This window comes from Microtus pennsylvanicus, chromosome 1 (assembly GCF_037038515.1).
Source record: "Microtus pennsylvanicus isolate mMicPen1 chromosome 1, mMicPen1.hap1, whole genome shotgun sequence".
Classification (NCBI taxonomy): domain Eukaryota; kingdom Metazoa; phylum Chordata; class Mammalia; order Rodentia; family Cricetidae; genus Microtus; species Microtus pennsylvanicus.
The window spans coordinates 141,286,282-141,305,714 of record NC_134579.1 but is presented as its reverse complement, the minus strand read 5'-3'; the positions used below and the strand labels follow the sequence as shown (position 1 = coordinate 141,305,714).

Here is a 19,433-nt window from a genome sequence, read left to right as displayed (position 1 = left end):
GCAGTGTTGTGTGTGTGATGCTATTCCTGGGGAAATAAGTGAAAATGTCTAGTCATCCCGGACAGAGGGCCAATGACAGAAAAGTGAACAAATGAGTGTACTGGGGTCACTTAACAGGAGCAGGGATGACTTGAAAGCACCCTGGCATGGATGCTGAACCCTGGAGCATACTGCACAGCCTGCATGTAGTTCAACAGGTCGGGAATCTCCTCTTTTTAGCACTACTTACTGATTGTATAACCTTGGGAACTGAGGCATCTGTGCAGCTGGTCAGTTTCAGGGACTTCCTGAGACTTGTGAATTGCCTTCTTCCTGAGTCTTGCAGGTAGACATGATGCTGACTACATCTTGACCAGAGGCAATAGGAAGTTGGCTGCCTGTCAGACTGAGTGAAACTGGAGAAAAGAGATCTCAAAGCCCGTCCCTACAGTGATACATTTCCTCCAGCAAGGCCACACCTCCTAACAGTGTCTCTCCCTTTGGGCGTCATTTTCTTTCAAACCACCACAATGACTAAGGAAGATGCTCAACTTCAACTTTGGACTCCACTATGTGCGCGCGTGCACACACACACACACACACACACACACACCAAAAGACAAAAGCCATGCATGGAAGAACATACCTGAAACCTTAGCACATGGGAGGTAGAGACAGGGGGACCAGGAGTTCAGGCAGCTTTCACTACATGATAGGCCATCATTGGTTACATGACAAATTAAAAAAGGAAAAAAAAATCCAAGATAAAAAAGTGAACACCAGCCAGGTGGTGGTAGCTCATGCCTTTAATCCCAGCACTTAGGAGGCAGAGGCAGGTGGATCTCTGTGAGTGAGTTGGAGGCCAGCCTGGTCTACAAAGTGAGTTCCAGGACAATCAGGATTGATGCACAGAGAAACCCTGTGAACATCAAGGGTATAAGTCTATAGAGTGTCCAAAGGGGTGGTCAATTATATATTTTTTTAAATACATTATTATTAAGATGGGGCATAGCTCAGTGGTGGTCAGAGAGAACTTCTGGAGTCTATTCCAGGGACCCAGTCCAGGCGGTCAGACTCGATCCCAAGCAGCTTTACCCACTGCCTGTGGGGCATCAGTTACCTGCCATCTGCCCACTCTTGCCTTCCCCGGAAGTTCCACACCCTCTGTGGAAACTGACAGTGACAGCTGCTGGCTGTGGCCACTGGGAGCCGAGGTGATCTAAGCTTGGAAAACCATGCCAGACTTTTGAATTAGGAGTGAATACTGCAGAGGGAGCCAGCTTTGGCTAGGTTTCCCAGCCATGACAGCTGGAGCAGATCCGATTTTCTAAAGATGGAGGAAACAATTTCTCAGCCTACAAAACCATCTATAATCAGATCTTGACATTCCCTGCACAAGGAGGTGGGAATTGGTTCCACAGTTCAGCAGTAGAGTGCTTGCCTAGAACCCCCCCCCCAGTGAGGGGCTGGAGTGTGGCTCAGTGGTAGAGTCCCCCCAGTAAGGGCTGGGGCAGGTGATTCAATGACAGGATACTTGCTTAGCAAGCCAGAGACCTCGGGTTCCATCCTAGCACACAAGACAAACAAGGAAGGAAGAAAGAATGGAAAGAAGGTATGAAAATAGGGTCTTTGTTTCTTCCCCTCAGATCTGTGTAGTTTGGGGGCTGGTACACAACCAACAAAAGGTGCTCGAAGCAGTGCCACCAGGCATCATGAGGGAAAAGAAACTACACAACTTCGGCCAGGATCATGGGGATGGTCATTTTTCCAATATCTGAGAGCTTGGGTCTTTATTTTTATTTTTTTAAAGATTTATTTATTTATTTATTTATTTATTTATTTATTTATTTATTTATTGTGTATACAACATTCTGCCTGCATGTATGCCTGCTGGCCAGAAGAGGGCACCAGATCTCATTACAGACGGCTGTGAGCCACCATGTGGTTGCTGGGAATTGAACTCAGGAGCTCCAGAAAAGCAGCCATGGCTCTCCAGCCACTTGATAGTCTTTTCTTGCAATTTAGCCTAGACTGGCCTTGAATTTGGGGTTATCTCTTCTCCGACTCCTGAGTGTTTGGATGACAGCTGTGAACCACCATGTCTGTCTCTCCAGCAACTTTTTTGGGGGCTGGGGTGGGGCTGGGATGGAGTCCAGGACCTCATGCATCCTGAGGAAATATTTTACAATTCAGCTATGTCCTACCCCTCCCTGGGTGTCTTAGCTATGGTTACTATTGCTGTGAGGAAACACCATAACCAAAAACCAGCTTGGGGAGGAAAGGGTTTACTTGACTTTAGCTTGCAGTGATCACTGAAGGAAGTGAGGACAGAAACTCAAGCTGGGCTGGGACCTGGAGGCAGGAGCTGATGCAGAGGCCATGGAGGGTGCTGCCCACTGTCTTGTTCTGCTTTATTACAGAACCCAGGACCACCAGCTCAGGGATGGCACCACCATGGGCTGGGCCATCCCCCATCAATCACTAATCAAGAAAATGCCTAGCAGGGTGGTGGTGCAATTTCTTTAATTCCAGCACTCAGGAGGCAGGGGCAGGCAGATCTCTGAGTCTGAGGTCAGCCTGGTCTACAGAGCGAGTTCCAGGGCTACACAGAGAAACTATCAAGGAATCAGAAAAAAAAAATGAGGAAAAAGAAAATGAAGAAAATACACTACAGACTTGATCTTGCGGAGGTTTTTCTCAGTTGAAGGTCCCTCCTCACAACTCTAGCCTATGGTAAACTGACATAAAACTAGCCTGCACACTGGGAAACTCTAAGTAGGGGCTCTATCACTGAGCCCCACCCCAGCCCCTCACTGGGGGATTCTAGGCAAGTGCTGTTCTGCTAAGTGATAGTTCCTGGTCCAGGGACCCCTTTGTTTCTTCTTCTGATGGAGCATTGAGCCAGAGGCACTCAAGTGAGACTCCATCCTCCACTCTCCACCTGCAGCAACGCCGAGCAGTTAAATCATCATCGCCACCATCATCCACCACTCTTAAGGAGTGACTTGTGATGAGTGCGTGCTGAACAGAAGGGCAGCCACGCCTTATTGACTGCAGGCAGCGGGTGACTGCACCACGATCTGGTCACTGGGGAACCTGTGGTGTCCTCATCAAACCGGTTCTGTAGAGAGGTTTCAGTTGGTGACCGTTGTTGGCTAGCGGCCACTAGTCTCAAGGCTTTCCAATCCCAGCTCTCCAAGCTGCTCCTGGGAGTTTGTGACTGACCCAAAAAGCTCCTCTCAATAACTCCCCTGTGTTCCCGAGGTGGCTTCTGTTGCCTATTATTAGTAGTAACTTATCTGTGAGTCAAACTTTCCGGCACCCTTCCCACGGGACACCGATTCTCTACAGTCTCAGTTTCGACACCCCTCTTCCGGGAAGCCTCCCTCCATTACCTGGGTCAGGCAAGGCATCTCCCTTTGGCTTCCTATAGTCCCCTGTTGTCCCCTTCCAAAGCAACATTTTTTTTTTCTTTTGCCCACCTTAGGCCGGTCCAGGCCTGCCTCCTCCAGCGTATTATGGGCACACGGCACAAGTGCCCCAGTGAAGAATGGGTAAGAGAGGGGCTGTGGGAGGATGGACACATGGCAGGGTCTCACCTAAAGCAAATGGACCCTGAGTCCCTCTAAGCAACGCTGGGGAAGAGTCTGCGGTCTGGTTGAGACCATGGTCACACTAGTTTGGGAGAAGGGGAGGAGGGAAGCTGTCTGTGGATTGGCAGGGGGATTGCTGCACGCTGGAGTCCAGCCTGGGCTATATAGGGATAGAGCAGATGCAGCAACCCAGGTCTCTAACTGAAAAATAAACAAGTGATCTTGGATTTGGGTTTCTGGTCCCACGAGGTGGTCACAGGGTGGGGGCCAGGACTGGATATGTAGTTAGGGGACTCCATGTCTGAAGGAGGAGCCTACAGCTCTGATGGGTGGGAAGGTCTGAGGGTGAAGGGGCCCAGGTTCCTGAGTTAACAGCAGAAGTGTCAGGGGTCAGACTGTCCCACATGGCGTTGCCGGTGTCCCTCACAAGCGGGAGGACTGAAGGGCCAGGATTCACTTTATTTCAGCTTCATCACCCCTTCCAGCCCCAGGGCGCCCTTCCTCCAGTCCAGGTGCCCTGTCAGGCAGGAGAAAAGGGCATTAGAGCTTTGTTTACTTATTTATTATTTATATTTCTTGTTTTTTTCTGAAATGGGGTAACTGCCCTCGCTGTCCTGGAACTTGTTCTTGTTCCTGCCTCTGCTTCTCAAGTGCTGGGATTAAAGGCACCAGCCACCTCTGCCTGACTTATTTGTATTTTTTAAAAGAAGTTTATTAGGCTGGACAGTGGTGGCGCACGCCTTTAATCCCAGCACTTGGGAGGCAGAGGCAGGCGGATCTCTGTGAGTTCGAGGCCAGCTACAAAGAAACCCTGTCTCGAAAAACCAAAAAAAAAAAAAAAAAAAAGAAGAAGAAGTTTATTAGCCAGGCAGTGATAGAACATTTGATCCCAGCAATTTGATCCCGGCACTCAGGAGGCAGACACAGGCGTTTCTCTGAATTTGAAACCAGCATGGTCTACAGAGTGAATTCTAGGACAGCCAAGGCTAGCAGAGAAATTCTGTCTCAAAAGAAAAAAAAAAGTAGTTTATTTTTAATTAATGTGTCTGTGTGTGTGCATGTGTTTGATAGTGCAATGCCCGAGGAGGCCAGAGCGGGGCGATGGATTTCCCTGGAGCTGGAGTCACCTGATATGGATGCTGGGAACTGGACTAGGTCTCTGCAAGAGCAGTACCCACTCTTACCTGTTGAACTGTCTCTCCCAAACTGTGTTTGTTGTTTTTTAGAGACAGAGAGCCAGCAAGACGGTGCAGCAGGAACTGTCTGCAGACCTGATGTCCTAGGACTCCCAGAAGCTGTCATCTGACTGGCCACATACACATGCTGTGGCATGGGCCATATCCCCGCCACAAAGGAAATGCATGCACGTAATTTAAAAAGAATAAGAATTAGGGGGCTGGAGAGATGGCTCAGTGGTTCAGAGCACTGACTGCTCTTCCAGAGGACAGGGGTTCAACTCCCAGCACCGACACAGAAGCTCACAACTGTCTGTAACTCCAGTTCAAGGGACCCGAAACCCTCCTTCACATAGACACAGGTGCAGGCAAAACACCAATACACATGAAATACATTATTTAAAAAAATAATAAGTTGGGCTGAGCAGTGGTGGCACACGCCTTTAATACCAGCACTCTCCAGCAGAGGCAGGAGAATCCCTGTGAGTTTGAGGCCAGCCTGGTCTACAAGAGGGAGTTCCAGGACAGCTAAGACTGTTACACAGGGAAACCCTGTCTGGAAGAACTATGTTGCTGAAACCCCACCCCCTTCATTATTTTGAGGCAGGATGGTGAATAGTCTGCTGACAGTGGCATCAGAGCTAGTCCCACCTGGGACAAAGGAGGGCAGCAGGACTCACCTGGCCTCTAGATCTTGGACACATCTGGGGCCACACAGGGCCAGCTGGAGGGGTGAATTCCCGCTCAGGAGCTTCTGCCGCGAGAATCACTGGTCAGAACTGTCTCAGTCTTTTTCCTCTGCCCACCCCTCCAAGACTTTGAGTTCTCATAGTACTGGGCAGGGCCTCTCTACTTACCCTGTGGCCCCCTCCCTGGCCTGGGGCCTGGTGGGGACCTCCCACATAACTGTGGCCATTTTTGGTAAAGGAAGGGGAGCTCGGAGTCTGGGCAGGGTGAGGGGTGCCTGGAAGGAAGGAATTAGGAAATGTCAGGCCAGTGAGACAGCTCACTGTGTAAAGACGCTTATTGTTAAACCTCCCGACCTGAGTGAGTTCCATCCCCAGGGCCCACGTGGTAGGAGAAAACTGAGTTGTGTAAATTGTCTTCTGACCTCTATAAGTGTGCTGAGGCAGAAGCACACACACACACACAATTAAGAAAACTAAAATAGGGGCTGGAGAGATGGCTCAGAGGATAAGAACATTGTCTGCTCTTCCAAAGGTCCTGAGTTCAATTCCCAGCAACCACATGGTGACTCACAACCATCTGTAATGGGGTCTGGTGCCCTCTTCTGGCCTGCAGACATACACACAGACAGAATATTGTATACATAATAAATAAATAAATATTTTTAAAAAAGAAAAAGAAAATAAAATTTGGGTGCTGGAGAGAGCACTGACTGCTCTTCCAGAGGACCTGGGTTCAGTTCCCAGCACCCACATAACAGCTCACAACTGTCTGTTAGTCCGGTTCCAGGGGATTCAACACTCGCACATACAAACACACACAGGCAAAACAACAATGCACATAAAATAAAAATTAAAAAATAAAATAAAATCTAAAATAGTCCAACCCATCATAAATAAAACAACAACACCCTTTCCTTCTGCGTGGAAGAAAAGTCCACTGCTGACAGGACAGCTCAGCAGTAAGAAGTGCTGGTCAAGCCTGATGCACACACACACACACACACACACACACACACACACACACGCTAATAGTAAATTTTAAAAGAAAACAGAAATCTCCCAACTGGGGCTGGCTGTGGTGGCAGAAGCAAGAGGATCTCTGAGTTGTAGGCCAGCTTGGCTTCAGGACAGCAGGACCAGAGAAACCCTGTCTCAACAAAACAAAACCAGCTGGATGATGGTGGCGCACGCCTTTAAATCCAGCACTTGGGAAGCAAAGACAGGCAGATCTCTGTGAGTTCGAGACCAGCCTGGTCTACAGAGTAAGTTCCAGGACAGGCTCCAAAGCTACAGAGAAACCGTTTCTCAAAAAAAAAAAAAAAAAAAAAAGAACCCCTCCCCCACAAATCAAAGCAACAACAGCAACAACGAAAAAACCCACCAACCAAAAATCCCCCCAAAACCCAAAAAAGCCCCAACCCCAAAAAAGGAATTAGGAAGCCATCCTTGGCTACATAGCAAACATAAGTGAGGCCCTGTCTCAAAAATACCCATCCACTCATGCCACAAACATCTCTGGAGCATCATTTTAGGCTTTGGAGACACAGCATTAGGGAGAAAAACATCTCTGTTCTGTAGAACTGACATACATGGAGAAACAAGGAGAAGGGCTCTTGCAGGGGTGGGGTGAGGCGGAGGGAGGAGGCACGAAAGGCAGTTCCCAAGCAAGGAAACAGCTCAGATGTTCGGAGGCCTTTCAAGTGATGTTGGCCAGAGAGAGGGGGGCAGCTGCAAAGGCCTCTGGGAGACTGGAATGACAGGCCAGAAGCCAAGGGGCAAGGCTCCAACGTAGGAGGTGCTGTGGTGGGCGAGGCTTGCTGGCCTTGGAAGGACAGGCTTGGTAGCTTAGATCCACGATAACAGGACTGGGAAAGCCGAGGCAAGAGGACCTGAGTTCAGACAAAGCCCTGCTTCACAAGAGGATCTGAGTTCAGACACAGCCCCGACTTTATGTGGTAAGATTCTGCCTGGAAAGCACACGCAGAAGGACTGTATACCAATCCTCGTTATGTTAACTACAGCTATGAAAACGAGAAGACCCATCCAGTGCCCATGGTGGCCTTTGGTGGTAGGCCCAGGTATGTCACATGCGGTACAGAAGGTATGTCACACACCATACAGACCATAGAACATCATTTGTTTCCTAGGCTCCGTAAACTGGAGCCAGGGATAATGGGTTTCGTGGTGTCTCCTCTGGATCCGTGGCTGTCACAGAAATAGAGTATGTGAAGAAGCTGTGAGCCCCCTTTAAAAAGAGAGGGAGGGGCTATGGGTGTGGCTCAGTGGTAACCCATGCCCAGAGTGAACCAATGAGGGGCTGGGGTGTGACTCAGTGGTAGAGTCCCTGCCTAGAATCCCCAGTGAGGGGCTGGGGCGTGGCTCAGTGGAGTACTTGTCTAAAATATACAAGTTCTTAGAACCTGAAAATAAAGATGGGAGGGGTGCTGGAGAAATGGATCAGTGATTTAGAGCCAGATTCAGCTTCTGATACCCACAAGGTGACTCACAACCATATGCAACTCCAGTTCCAGGGGTTCTGGTGCCCTCTCCTGACTTTTGCAGACACTGTACACACCTGTTTGCACATGCTACACAACATACATTCCGGCCTACACAGATAGATGAGACATGCCAGTGTGGATGGGGTTCAGTTCCCAGCGCTCACACAGAGGCTTAAGGACTGTCTGTAACTTCAGTTCTAGGAGATCTCATACCCTCTTCTGGGCATCAGGCATGTGTGCACGCGTGCGTGTGTATGTGTGCGCGCGCACACCACACACAGACATACACACATGCAAAACAATCATACATTAAAATAAATATATATTAAAAAAACCAAAAAAATCCAGGATCTCTCTGTGTAGTCCTGGCTGTCCTGGAATTGCTGTTTAGAGCAGACTAGCCTGGAACTCCCAGGAGATCCGCCTGCCTCTGCCTCCCAGGTGCTGGGATTAAAGACCTGTGCCACCTCATCTGGCCTGGAAAAAAAAGTCTTAAAAAAAATAATAGGGAGGAAAATGGGAGGAGGTGGAATTTTTTAAGTAAAAATAAAAAAAATAAAAACTCTACCAACTAAAAATAAAAAATAAATAATAATAATGAGGGAAGGGGGTGAAGGACGTAACAAAAGCCACATACTTTTGAACTGCTCTCAAAAGAATAGTCATATTTCCTGAAGCAGGCAGGCTCAGGGCTTTCTCTTCCCTGGTGTGTAGGGAAAGCCAAGGAGTAGGAGTTGACAGGAATGTGAACAGGAGCAGCGGCGATTCATGCCAGGCTGAGGGCGTGGCCCAGGCCAAGGTGCACCCATCAGGCTGGAGGTGACCGGCAGGCTGCTGTCCTGGCTGCGGCCCCTCCCTGTCCTCCGGGAGCCAGCTGAGTACCTCCTAATGTTTCCATTTGCCTTTGGCCATGGGTCCAGATCTGTTTTTAGCTTTTCTCCCTGGGCTCTCGCCCCCCCTTCCTGCTGACTCTCGTTTGCTGTGATAGAATAACGTTCCCGGATTTCCTGAGTTGTTTGTTTGAAGTCAGCTGGGTATTGATCGGGGCCAGCGTGCACTGAGCTAGGCTGCGGGGACAGCTGCCCTCCCCGTTGGGGAGGGTCTCAGAAGGTCCAGGGGTGTGGAGTGGGAGGGGGAAGAAAGAGAAACAGAGCTCGTTTGAGGAGTGAGCACGCGGGAGCTGGATTGAGGAGCGTGTTCTTCGTTCCAGTACTCAGGAGGCTGAGGCAGGGAGATGGAGAGTTTCGGCCAGCGTGGATGTCATACTGGAGCCCGATTCCCAAAAGACAGGAAAGAGGATGGGGAAGAAGGAGGGGGGTGTGAGGAGGAAGTAGAGGTGGAAGAGGAGAGCTGGAGGGATGGCTCAGCGGTTAAGTCCTGGCTGCTCTTGCAGAGGACCCAGGCTCCGTACCCAGCTCTCACATGACAGCGCATAACCCTCTGGAACTGGGAATCTGGCTTCCATGGGTACCACATGTTCACCGTGGACTGAAAGACATGCAGCCAAAGGACTCATCCACATCAAACAGAGGAAGCGGGGAGGGCATCCTGAGGAATCCATCGGTGTGACCCCAGACTGTGGCCACATGGAGGTGAAATGAGACTCTAACCACATCCATCTCAGATGTCACTCACCACTGTCAGCCAACCGTTGTCTTGGGGTCTCCTAGGGGACGGATCTTCAGGGGGCAATGGGGGAGCAGCGGGAGTCACCTGAAGGAGACAGGGGAGGTTGGCTGTGGGCTAATTCCCCACAGTGTCCAGCAGGGGGCGCTGTGCAGACTCCCTGCCGCGGGTACAGGGTCTCACCCTCAGGTCACCCTGCCAGGGAAAGCCAGGCCAGACTCAACCAGGCAGACACTCCGTTCTAGACCCTCTCCCTCAAACCCAGAGACCAGGTCCCAGCCTCCTCCCTTAGACCAAGATTCTAGTCTTCAGCCCCCTCCATCAGACCCAAGCCTTCCTCCATCAGACCCTGGGAACAGTGGTTCTAGGCCCTGCCTGTCCCTGCTCACCGGGTCCAGATTCCACACAGCTTCTTGGTGACAGTTGTCTCTGGCTTCCTCTGCAGTGGCTCTGAACTCCACGGACCTCTCTTGTGCCTGACAGATACTCACAGCCTCGTGGCCTTTGATCTGACACCGGCAGAAGGGACAGGTCTGGCTATCCGACTGCTGGGGACAAGGAAGAAAAATGTCAATTACCCTCTTGTCTCCCTTCTGACTTCAAATGCACAAAGCGATGTAGGGAGGGAAGGCTGGAGAGAGCTGAGCTCTGGAATGGGTGGGCGTAGGGGAGAGGGTTGGGATGGGGCTGGCTTGGTCTGAATCCAGGAAGGACTCGCAGGCCAGGGCCTAGGCCAGCAGAGCTCAGGTCTTTGCTGAGGGATTCGAAGGGCTGGCCCCTCCTCGTACTACTGATGATGGAATATTTAGTTCTAGCCTTTAGATGCTGAGGTCAAGGTCCGGTAAGGGAAAGCTATTGACGCCACACAGGCCTGCTGGAAGGGAGAAGGGAGCCCTTTCTAAAACCCATTATGTGGCTGCTCAGGGAGGAATGGAGGCTGTGACTCAGGGTGAGGTGGGCCCAGAGACATTAACTCAGACAGCCAGGGCCCTGAGTGGCCTGACCGGACCTCTGTTCTCTCAGGAGGCCCCTGGGAGATCTAGATGGGGCTTTTAGGGGAGGGAGGGGGCGGAAAAATGACAAATGGCAGCCCCACCTGCCAGGTAGCCAGGCAGTGGCTGCAGAGAAGGTGCCCACAAGGCTCGATCCTCACGTCCTTGTCCCTCTCAGCACAGATCTTGCACAGCTCAAATGTGGAGTTCATGGCTTCATAGAGCTGCAGTTGCTCCTGGGAGGTAAATGGATGGGATGAGGGGAGGCTTGGGAGGACGGTCCCCGGCATCTGTGCCAGCCTGGATGCTGTCCCAAGACTGGGTGTAGCACGGCTGGTGCAGTGTCCGCCTGTTCCACCCCTAGTTCTAGCACTGGGGGTGGAGCACACGCAGGGGAGTCAGAAGTTCAAGGTCAGCTTCTGTCATGACCCAAATTAAACCAAACCAAACGAAAACAAAATAAAATCCCTCACATAAAACCACAGCCAGGTTGAAGGCCAGTGCACCTAAGGCCTTCACAGGCACTGTCATCATCGTTTTCTTTCCTGGCCAAGAGATCTCACGAAGTGACCCAGAGGCAGACCAGAGCCTACCCGGCATTGGAATTATAGCCACATGTCACCACCAGGCCGAGCATGTATTCAACCCCGAACAAGATTTCTGGATTTGTCTTTACTCAGGAATGCTAACTTTTTTAGCCATTTGGTTTTTTTTTTAAAGACTCTTTTGTTTATGTTCTATGTGTATGTGTGAAAGACTGCATGTATTTTTTGTGCATCACTTGTGTGTCTGGTGTCGGTGGACACTGAATCTCCTGGACTGGAGTTACAGGTGAAGCTGCCAGGTGGGTGATGGGGACCAAACTGGGGTCCCCTGTAAGAACGGCGAATGCTCTTAGTCACCGAGCCACCTCTCCAGCCCCAGAACTACTCGATTTAGCAAATACGACATGTTCCATTCCACTTGAATTTCAGATAAACAGCAGCTAGAGTATGAAGAAGGGGCTGGAGAGATGGCTCCACTGTGAAGAGTCTATGTTGCTCTTGCAGAGGACCCATGGTAGGTTCCCCAGTATTCATCCAGGGAGTCGCACAATCGCCTGGAGCTCCAGCTCCAGGGGCATTCGGCACCTTTGGCTTTCGAGGGCACCTGGGCTCACAAGCATAAGTCCACATGCAGATAGACACATATACACATAATTAAGTAAAAATAGGTGCTGGAGAGATGGCTTAGCAGTTAAGAACATTGGCTGCTTTTCCAGAGGACCCAGGTTCAAACCCCAGCACCCACATGTCAGATCACAAATATCTGTAACTCCAATTCCAGTGGATCCAGCACCCACTTCTGGGACACACAGAGACTACACATACCTACAGACAAACACTCACATATATAAAGTATTTTTTTAAATAATAAAAGTAAATACTTAAGATATATATTAAAATAATATGAATAGTGAGTATATATCAAATATAGAATGAAATTATTTAGGATAAAAAAATCTCATGGTGTCAAAGGACTGTAATTCCTCCAGAGGCTGAGGCAGGAGGATTGGGAGCTCCAGGCCAGCCTCAGCTACATAGAAAGGCCTTGTATCAAAAACCCAAGGGCCAGGCACGGTGGTGCATACTTTTAATTCCAGTGTTTAGGGAGTAGAGGTAGTTGGATTTTGAGAGTTTGAGGCCAGCCTGGTGGACCACTACATAAGAAGTTCAGGGACAGCCAGGTCTACAAAGAGAGACCTTGTCTCAAAATAAATAATAATAATACCACCATGTGGGGGGCAAGAGCTGAGCTGTTGGTGTTACTCTGTGGACCTGCAGCCCATCAGTCGCGTGGAAGTCAGAGAATGGCCAGCAGGACTCTTCTCTTTCCTTCAACTGCGAGGATCCTGAGAGCTGAACTCAGGTCCTCAGGCTTGGCTGCAGTGCCTTTGGCTAGAACTTCTGTTAATTCCCAGTCCTTTGCAGTATAGTCAATAAAGTTATTGGCAGGCTGTGAGTTTGAGGTCAGCCTGGTCTATAGAGTGAATTCCAGGACAGCTAGGGCTACTAAAAAAAAAAAAACTTGTCTCAAACAAACAAACAAACAAACAAGAATGGGGTTGTGGCTCAGCAGTAGAGCCCCTGCCTAGCATTCACGAGTTCCTGAGTTCCATCCTAAAACCTAAAAGACAAACACATTGGCTCTTCTCCTGTGTGTCTGTTCAGACTCAGAGCTGATAAACACTCAATTGCATCAGCTGTTCTGATTATCTCAGAAGCTCTTTTCTTTATTTCATATCCAATAAACCCCCCTGGGAAGGAGGCTGCAGAGGCTATAGTTCCCAGCAGAAGAACTCAGACAGCCTCAGAGAAGCCAGGGTTGGCTTGAGGTCACATAGCCCCATGTTGGCACTCCCTTGAGGTCTCTGAGCTGAGGCAAGTTGGGGGTAGGAACAGGGTGTGGGTAGCAGGTGTAGGTATGAGACTCACCTCTGATACCTCAATGCGCTGGTGGAGTTCTGCCTGGCACAGCTCAGTCAGATCTGGGTTGTGGTTCTTTCCATCAGGGTAGAGGAGGCTGAGAGAACAGAGTTGGGCTCTGAGTGGCTGGACTCACAAGGACCTGCCTACCTCATTTATCCAGGGTATGTGTGTGTGTGTGTGTGTGTGTGTGTGTGTGTTAGGACCTTCCACAAGCCCACACTGGGACTCCCCAGAGCAAGTATACTCTCCAATCCCTGGGACAGAGCTGTCCACTTGATCATCTCAAGGAAGTCACATTGAACCTTGGTCTCTAGCCTGAGAACCAAGAAAGGAATCCAAACATCTGCCAGTCCAGGATCCCATGGCTCTTCAAAGCCAGTCCTGGAAGGTTGTTATTGTGACTGTTACTGCATTTCACAGTGTTAAACCTGACCTGGAGGATGTTATGCAAGTGCTCTACCACTGAGCCACGCCCCAGCCCCTCACTGGGGGATTCTAGGCAGGGGCTCTACCACTGAGTCACACCCCCAGCCCCACACTGGGGGATTCTAGGCAGGGGATCTACCACTGAGCCACACCCCAGCCCCTCACTGGGGGATTCTAGTCAGGGGCTCTACCACTGAGCCACACCCCAGCCCCTCACTGGGGGATTCTAGTAAGGGGCTCTACCACTGAGCCACAACCCCAACTCCTCACTGGGGGATTCTAGGCAGGGGCTCCACTGCTGAGTCATGCCCACAGCATGACCTATACCTTTTTCTTTTTCTTGCTGAAAGTAGGTCTCACTATGTAGCTTAGAATGCAGATCTCAGGATCCTCCTGTGCCTTTAATATTTTCACACACACACACACACACACACACACACACACACACACACACTCCATCCCTGCTCATGCTCATGATCAATACACTTTCAAAACAAAGAACAAAAGGCCAAAGGGAAAAAAACTAATAACATAAATAATGTAATAAAAGCAATGGGACCAGTCATGAAGGTGAAGAGAACCTGCCTCTTCCCCAGAGGAGCAACTCTGTGATGATTCAAGGCCTTTGCCATCTTATAGAACAGTACCCCAGGGAACAATGAGAAGCAACATGTCTGCTTGTCTGTCCACCTCTCTCTGTCTCTCTCTCTCTGTCTCTCTCTGTCTCTCTGTCTCTGTCTGTCTCTCTGTCTGTCTCTCTCTGTCTCTCTCTGTCTCTCTCTCTCTCTCTCTCATCTCCGTCTCTATCTCACGTTAACCATGCAGTTCCCTGGTAGCTCCTTGCCTAGCTGGGTCACTGGTCCCCAGCAGCGCAAACCAGATAAGATCTGGGTGAGGGAGAACAGGGGAGAGCAGCCAGCCCCTCCCCTCCTCACCCTACCGCGGGCAACTTCCCGGAGGAAACTGGAAAAAGCTGAGGTTACAGGTGGAAAACCACCAGTCAGCTGTTTCCCTGACCCCTGCCCCGCCAATCTAGATCCTAGAGCAGGGTATAGCCTCCAGAAACACAGACTCTGGAGCCCAGACCAAGTAAGGAATCCAGTGTCATGTAACCTGCTGTGTGGACGCAGACGTTCCGCTGCCTCGAGATCCTGCCCGCCCCCTGCTGGGCGCCTGTGGCGTTGCAGTTTGGTGTGTCTGCCCACCCTGCACCATCCCGTCATGGTTTGTGCATAATCTGGATTTTGCTGACACCCCTTTCCTTTCGGGTTGGGGACTCACATGCCGTCCTTTTGTCCTTTCAGGAGCACCTCGAACAGGGGTTTGTTGGGAGGAATGGTCTGTAGGATGCTTCCCTCGGGACTCACGTACCCAATAGCCCACTGCCCCAGGCGAGTACAGCTGGGCCTGAAGATGTAGCTGTGGGGAGATAGTGAGATGGAGCGAGAGAGTGGCCGCTGCTGCCCATGATGGAAAGACCCATCTGTCTGCCGCGCCCGGGATCCAGGTATCTTCCCATCCTTTGTGGTAGCTAGCAGTGCTTTGCTCCCCACCCTAACTATAGACTGGAAGGGTGCCATTGCTCACCGTAGGGATAGGTCACGACTGAGAATCAGGCTAATACAGGAAAAAAAAAAAAACAAAGCACACCCAGACACTGACCCCTGATAAAGGGCTTGAAAGCTTGTATCCATCCGTGCTGGAATCCCATACTCCGGTTCTTTCTTTCAATTTTATAATTTCCCTCCCTGCCCTATACAGCAAGGTCAAGGCTAGCCTGGCCTAACAGAAATCTTGTCTAGGAACCCATCTGGACAAGGATGTTACCACTGATCAGAATGCCTGGTATGAGACAGAGACAGAGGGACTGACAGAGATGGAGAGAGAGGACAGACTGAGAAAGACCCTCCCCTCTCTCTTCCTTCATCTTCCGCCCACAGCTCGTAGTGAATGGGGAGCTCTGGGAAGCAGCTGCTCTCTACCCTGACCTTCCAGAGCCCTGCAGAGATATCTTCCCTCAACCTCCGTGCTCCTCCGTGCGCTCAGCTCCTCATCCTTACCTCCCTAAGGAGCCCTTGACCTGGAAGGAAGTAAGGTCTCTCCAATGTCAGTTTTCCCGGTCTCCTACTCTAACCCACGAGGGCTCACGTTCGAAATATTTCAGAGGCCGGACAAGTTGAGCATGCTGTCCACCTATAAAGTATTCAGGAAGCCAAAGCAAGAGGTCCCCAAGTTCAAGCCCAGCCTTGGCGACAGGGAGACCTTGTCTCAAAAGAAAACAAATAAATCCCAGCAAAATGCTGAGTGTGAGGGTAACATCTGTAACCCCAGTATTTGGGAGGTAAAGGAAGGATGACTAGGATTTCAAGGGTCGTCCTTAGCTACACGGCAAGTTTGAGGCCAGTCTGGGCTATAGGAAGCAAGCCCTATCGCTGCGGAACAATCTTTTTGTACACTACGAATATGTATTACTCTCTTGCCTAATAAAGAGTTGACTGGCCTATAGCAGGGCAGGATGAGACTAGGCAGGAAAATCAGATGAAAAGGATCCTGGAACGAAGAAGGGCAGAGTCATGGGGGTCAGAGACGATGCCAATCAGACACAGGGGGAACAGGAGATGAACACGCCATGCTAATAAGGGTACCGCCACATGGCAGAGGGCAGATAAGATATACTAGTTAATTTAAAATGTAAGACTATAATCCTGGCCTATTGACTGAGCGTTTATAGTTAACACTAAGACTCTGAGTAGTTGTTTGGGAAACAGGCAGTAAGGACAGTAAAACTCTGTCTACACCCTAGCTCCAAACAAAGAGGCTTACCACACAGCCTCTGACTTGTCAGAGATGGGCCTTATCTCGGTTAGGGCCTTCAGGACTCCTTGCTGGACCAGGTATTGTTGCTTTAGTTGCTGAGCCATGGAATGACCCAGGGGGCCCCAGGAAAAGAGACTGGGCATCAGAACTTAGGGGTTTTGTTTGGTTTTTGTTGCTTTGTTTTGAGACAGAGTTTCTCTGTGTAGCCCTGGCTGTCCTAGAACTCACTCTGTAGACCAGGTGGGCTTTGAACCTTGAACTCCCACCTGCCTCTTCCTCCTGAGTGCTGGAATTACAGGAGAACATCACAGGCCTCCAGCTGCAGAGTTCCTGACCTCTGGGTTCCCAGAAACCTCGATTCTTGGTCTCTCAGAACCTCAAGGATTCTCCTGCCTGTGAGCTAGGACTTGGATCCCTGAACTACCCAGCCCTGGCCCACGGAGCCGACTTTGCTCACCTGCCTGGTTTGTCCCTGCAGGCCTGCAGGCGCGTCTGGACTTCATCATAGGTCAAGAAGGCCATGTAGCCGGGGTGGTTGACAGCCAGGAGCAGCCAGTTCTTGAGTAGGGTCGGCCACGGCTGGGAGGGACAGAGAGGGTCACTAAGGGACCTATGAAGTAATCTATGATCGAAGATCTTCAGGTTCAAGACTCCGTCACCATGCTGACACCCATGGTGGCCCTGCACACTATACACAGGAAACCATGCGCCCTCTCTCCCCAGGACTCAGTGGTCCAAACAGCCCTCCCCCTTCAGATCCAGGCTCCATCTCCTCCCTCGGACCCAAAGTTCTAGGTCCACTTTTGACCTTCTCTGACCTGGAAGAGCCTGGTGAAGATGTCAAATTCAAAGACAGACACGTGGCCACTACAGGTGAGGTCCAAGGTGGAACGCAAGGCCTGGGTGATGGGGCCTGGTTCCACAGGGTGGCAAGCACACAGCAGGGACTGGAACTCCGCCCAGGGAAGCACGCACCTGGATGGGAAGGGGTGGGGTCGCGGAAGCGGATGTAGGGAGGGTCTATAACAGGAGGCTACTGGTCCCCACCACACACACCACACACCACATACACACCATACATACCACACACACCACACACACACCACACACACCACACACACACCACACACACACCACACACACACCACACACACCACACACACACACCACACACACCACACACACACCACACCCCCCCACAAACCCACACCATACACATACCACACACACAAACACACACCACACACACATGACACACACACACCACACACGCACACACATATACACACCACACACACAAACACACACACACCACACACACCACACACACACACACACACACACCATACACACACACTTCGGGGCATTGGGGAGGGTAGTTAAGGGACTTGCAGCCCACCATCGCCTGGCCTTGAAGTTTCACTCACCGGATTCCACAGTGCTCCCTCCAGAAGGTGTGGGCAGAGCCCTTAGTGAGCTGGTACAGGTGTCCACAGTACCTCCCCCCAGGGAAGAGTGCACTCAGCTCCGCGTGCATGTGACTGAAGATGAGGGCCAGCTTGGCCAGCTGTCGCCTGCAGGAAAAGGTTATGAGCATCACGCTGGACACAGGGAGAGTGGCTACAGGTGCAAGGCCCGCCGATTCCCTCTAATAAATCAATGCACCAAAGGAGCCGGTCTCTGTCCTGAGGACTCTCCTCTCTGAGCCTCAGTTTCCTCATCTATGAAGGAAAAGTGGAAGCTAATATCCAAAGTAGCCTCGAACCATCAAAGGGGTCCCTGGACCTTGAGCTATCACTTAGCAGAACAACAGCACTTGCCTAGAATCCTCCAGTTGGGGGCTAGGGGTGTGGCTCAGTGGTAGAGCCCCTGCCTAGAATCCCCCAGCGAGGGGATGGGGGTGTGGCTCAGTGGTAGAGCCTCTGCCTAGAATCCCCCAGTGAGGGGATGGGGGTGTGGCTCAGTGGTAGAGCCCCTGCCTAGAATCCCCCAGTGAGGGGCTGGGGTGTGGCTCAGTGGTAGAGTCCCTGCCTAGAATCCCCCAGTGAGGGGATGGGGGTGTGGCTCAGTGGTAGAGCCCCTGCCTAGAATCCCCCAGTGATCTGTGGGGTCGTGACTCAGTGGTACTGCCTCTGCTTACAATGCTCGGGTTCCTAGCTTCCATCCCCAGCCTCTCAAAATCAAACAAAACCTGCACATCATATTGGGTTAACACTCAGTGCATGCTGATTTTATTATATTTCTCATTTATATTAATAACTTCCTTGGGCAGGTCTGCAGGGCTTCTGGCAGTTTCTTAGCAACCTAGCTTCCCAGAACGCAGAGCTGTGTAGCCCAGTGAGGTTGCCGTCCACAGATCTGGCTGGTTCAGACAGGAAGGTACACTTCTCTTTTCTTTCGTTCTCCTGGTTTTTGTTTTTTGTTTTGTTTTTTTGAGACAGGGTCTCATTATGTAGTCTCAGCTGGCCTAGAACTCACTATATAGACCAGGCTGGCCTTGAACTCACAGAGATCCACCTGCCTCTGCCTCCTGAGTACGGGGGTCAAAAGTCTCTGCTACCACAATCAGTCCAGAGTAAGGAACTGATTCTTTTTTCTTTTTTTAAGACTTATTTTTAGCCGGGCAATGGTGGCGCATGCCTTTAATCCCAGCACTCGGGAGACAGAGGCAGGTGGATCTCTTTGAGTTCGAGACCAGCCTGGTCTACAGAGCGAGTTCCAGGACAGGCTCCAAAGCCACAGAGAAACCCTATCTCGAAAAACAAAACAAAACAAAACAAAACAAAACAACAAAAAAAAGGACTTGTTTTTATTTGTGTGTGTGTGTGTGTGTGTGTGTGTGTGTAGGTATGTGCACATGAGTGTGGATTTCTGAGGAGGCCAGAAGGTGTCAGATCCCTTGGAGCTGGAGTCACAGGTGATTGTGAGCCATCCATCCTGGGTGCTGTAAACCTGAGTCCTCTGCTGGAAGAATAAGCCCTCTCAACCTCTCAGCTAGTGGTTCTCAACCTTCCTAATGCTGTGACCCTTTAATACAGCTTCTCAGGTTGTGGTGATCCTCAACCATAAAATTATTTTCATTGCTAATTCATAACTGTAATTTTGCTACAGTTATGAATCAGAATGTAAACATCTGTGTTTTCAGATGGTTATAGCAATCCCATAAA

At 50.5% G+C, this 19,433-nt stretch overlaps 1 protein-coding gene across 4 annotated transcripts in view; it reads right to left on the bottom strand.

Annotated features, from left to right (window-relative positions):
* Positions 1-369: 369 nt before the first annotated feature.
* The window catches only part of Cblc (Cbl proto-oncogene C), a 20,638-nt gene continuing 1,574 nt past the window's right edge, over positions 370-19,433 (bottom strand). Inside the window, exons 3-13 of one of the 4 annotated variants that reach the window (XM_075989580.1) lie at positions 17,694-17,840; positions 17,085-17,241; positions 16,724-16,845; positions 14,731-14,868; positions 13,030-13,117; positions 10,660-10,791; positions 9,953-10,108; positions 9,573-9,650; positions 5,605-5,711; positions 5,428-5,501; positions 370-4,089 (exon numbers count right to left, since the gene is read on the bottom strand). In XM_075989580.1, the coding sequence (XP_075845695.1) occupies positions 5,492-5,501; positions 5,605-5,711; positions 9,573-9,650; positions 9,953-10,108; positions 10,660-10,791; positions 13,030-13,117; positions 14,731-14,868; positions 16,724-16,845; positions 17,085-17,241; positions 17,694-17,840 (1,135 nt within the window). In that variant the 3' untranslated portion in view covers positions 370-4,089; positions 5,428-5,491. Of the gene's footprint in view, positions 4,090-5,427; positions 5,502-5,604; positions 5,712-9,572; positions 9,651-9,952; positions 10,112-10,659; positions 10,792-13,029; positions 13,118-14,730; positions 14,869-16,723; positions 16,846-17,084; positions 17,242-17,693; positions 17,841-19,433 lie in introns of all 4 variants that reach the window. The other 3 variants (XM_075989579.1, XM_075989578.1, XM_075989585.1) reach the window with 3 other exon arrangements.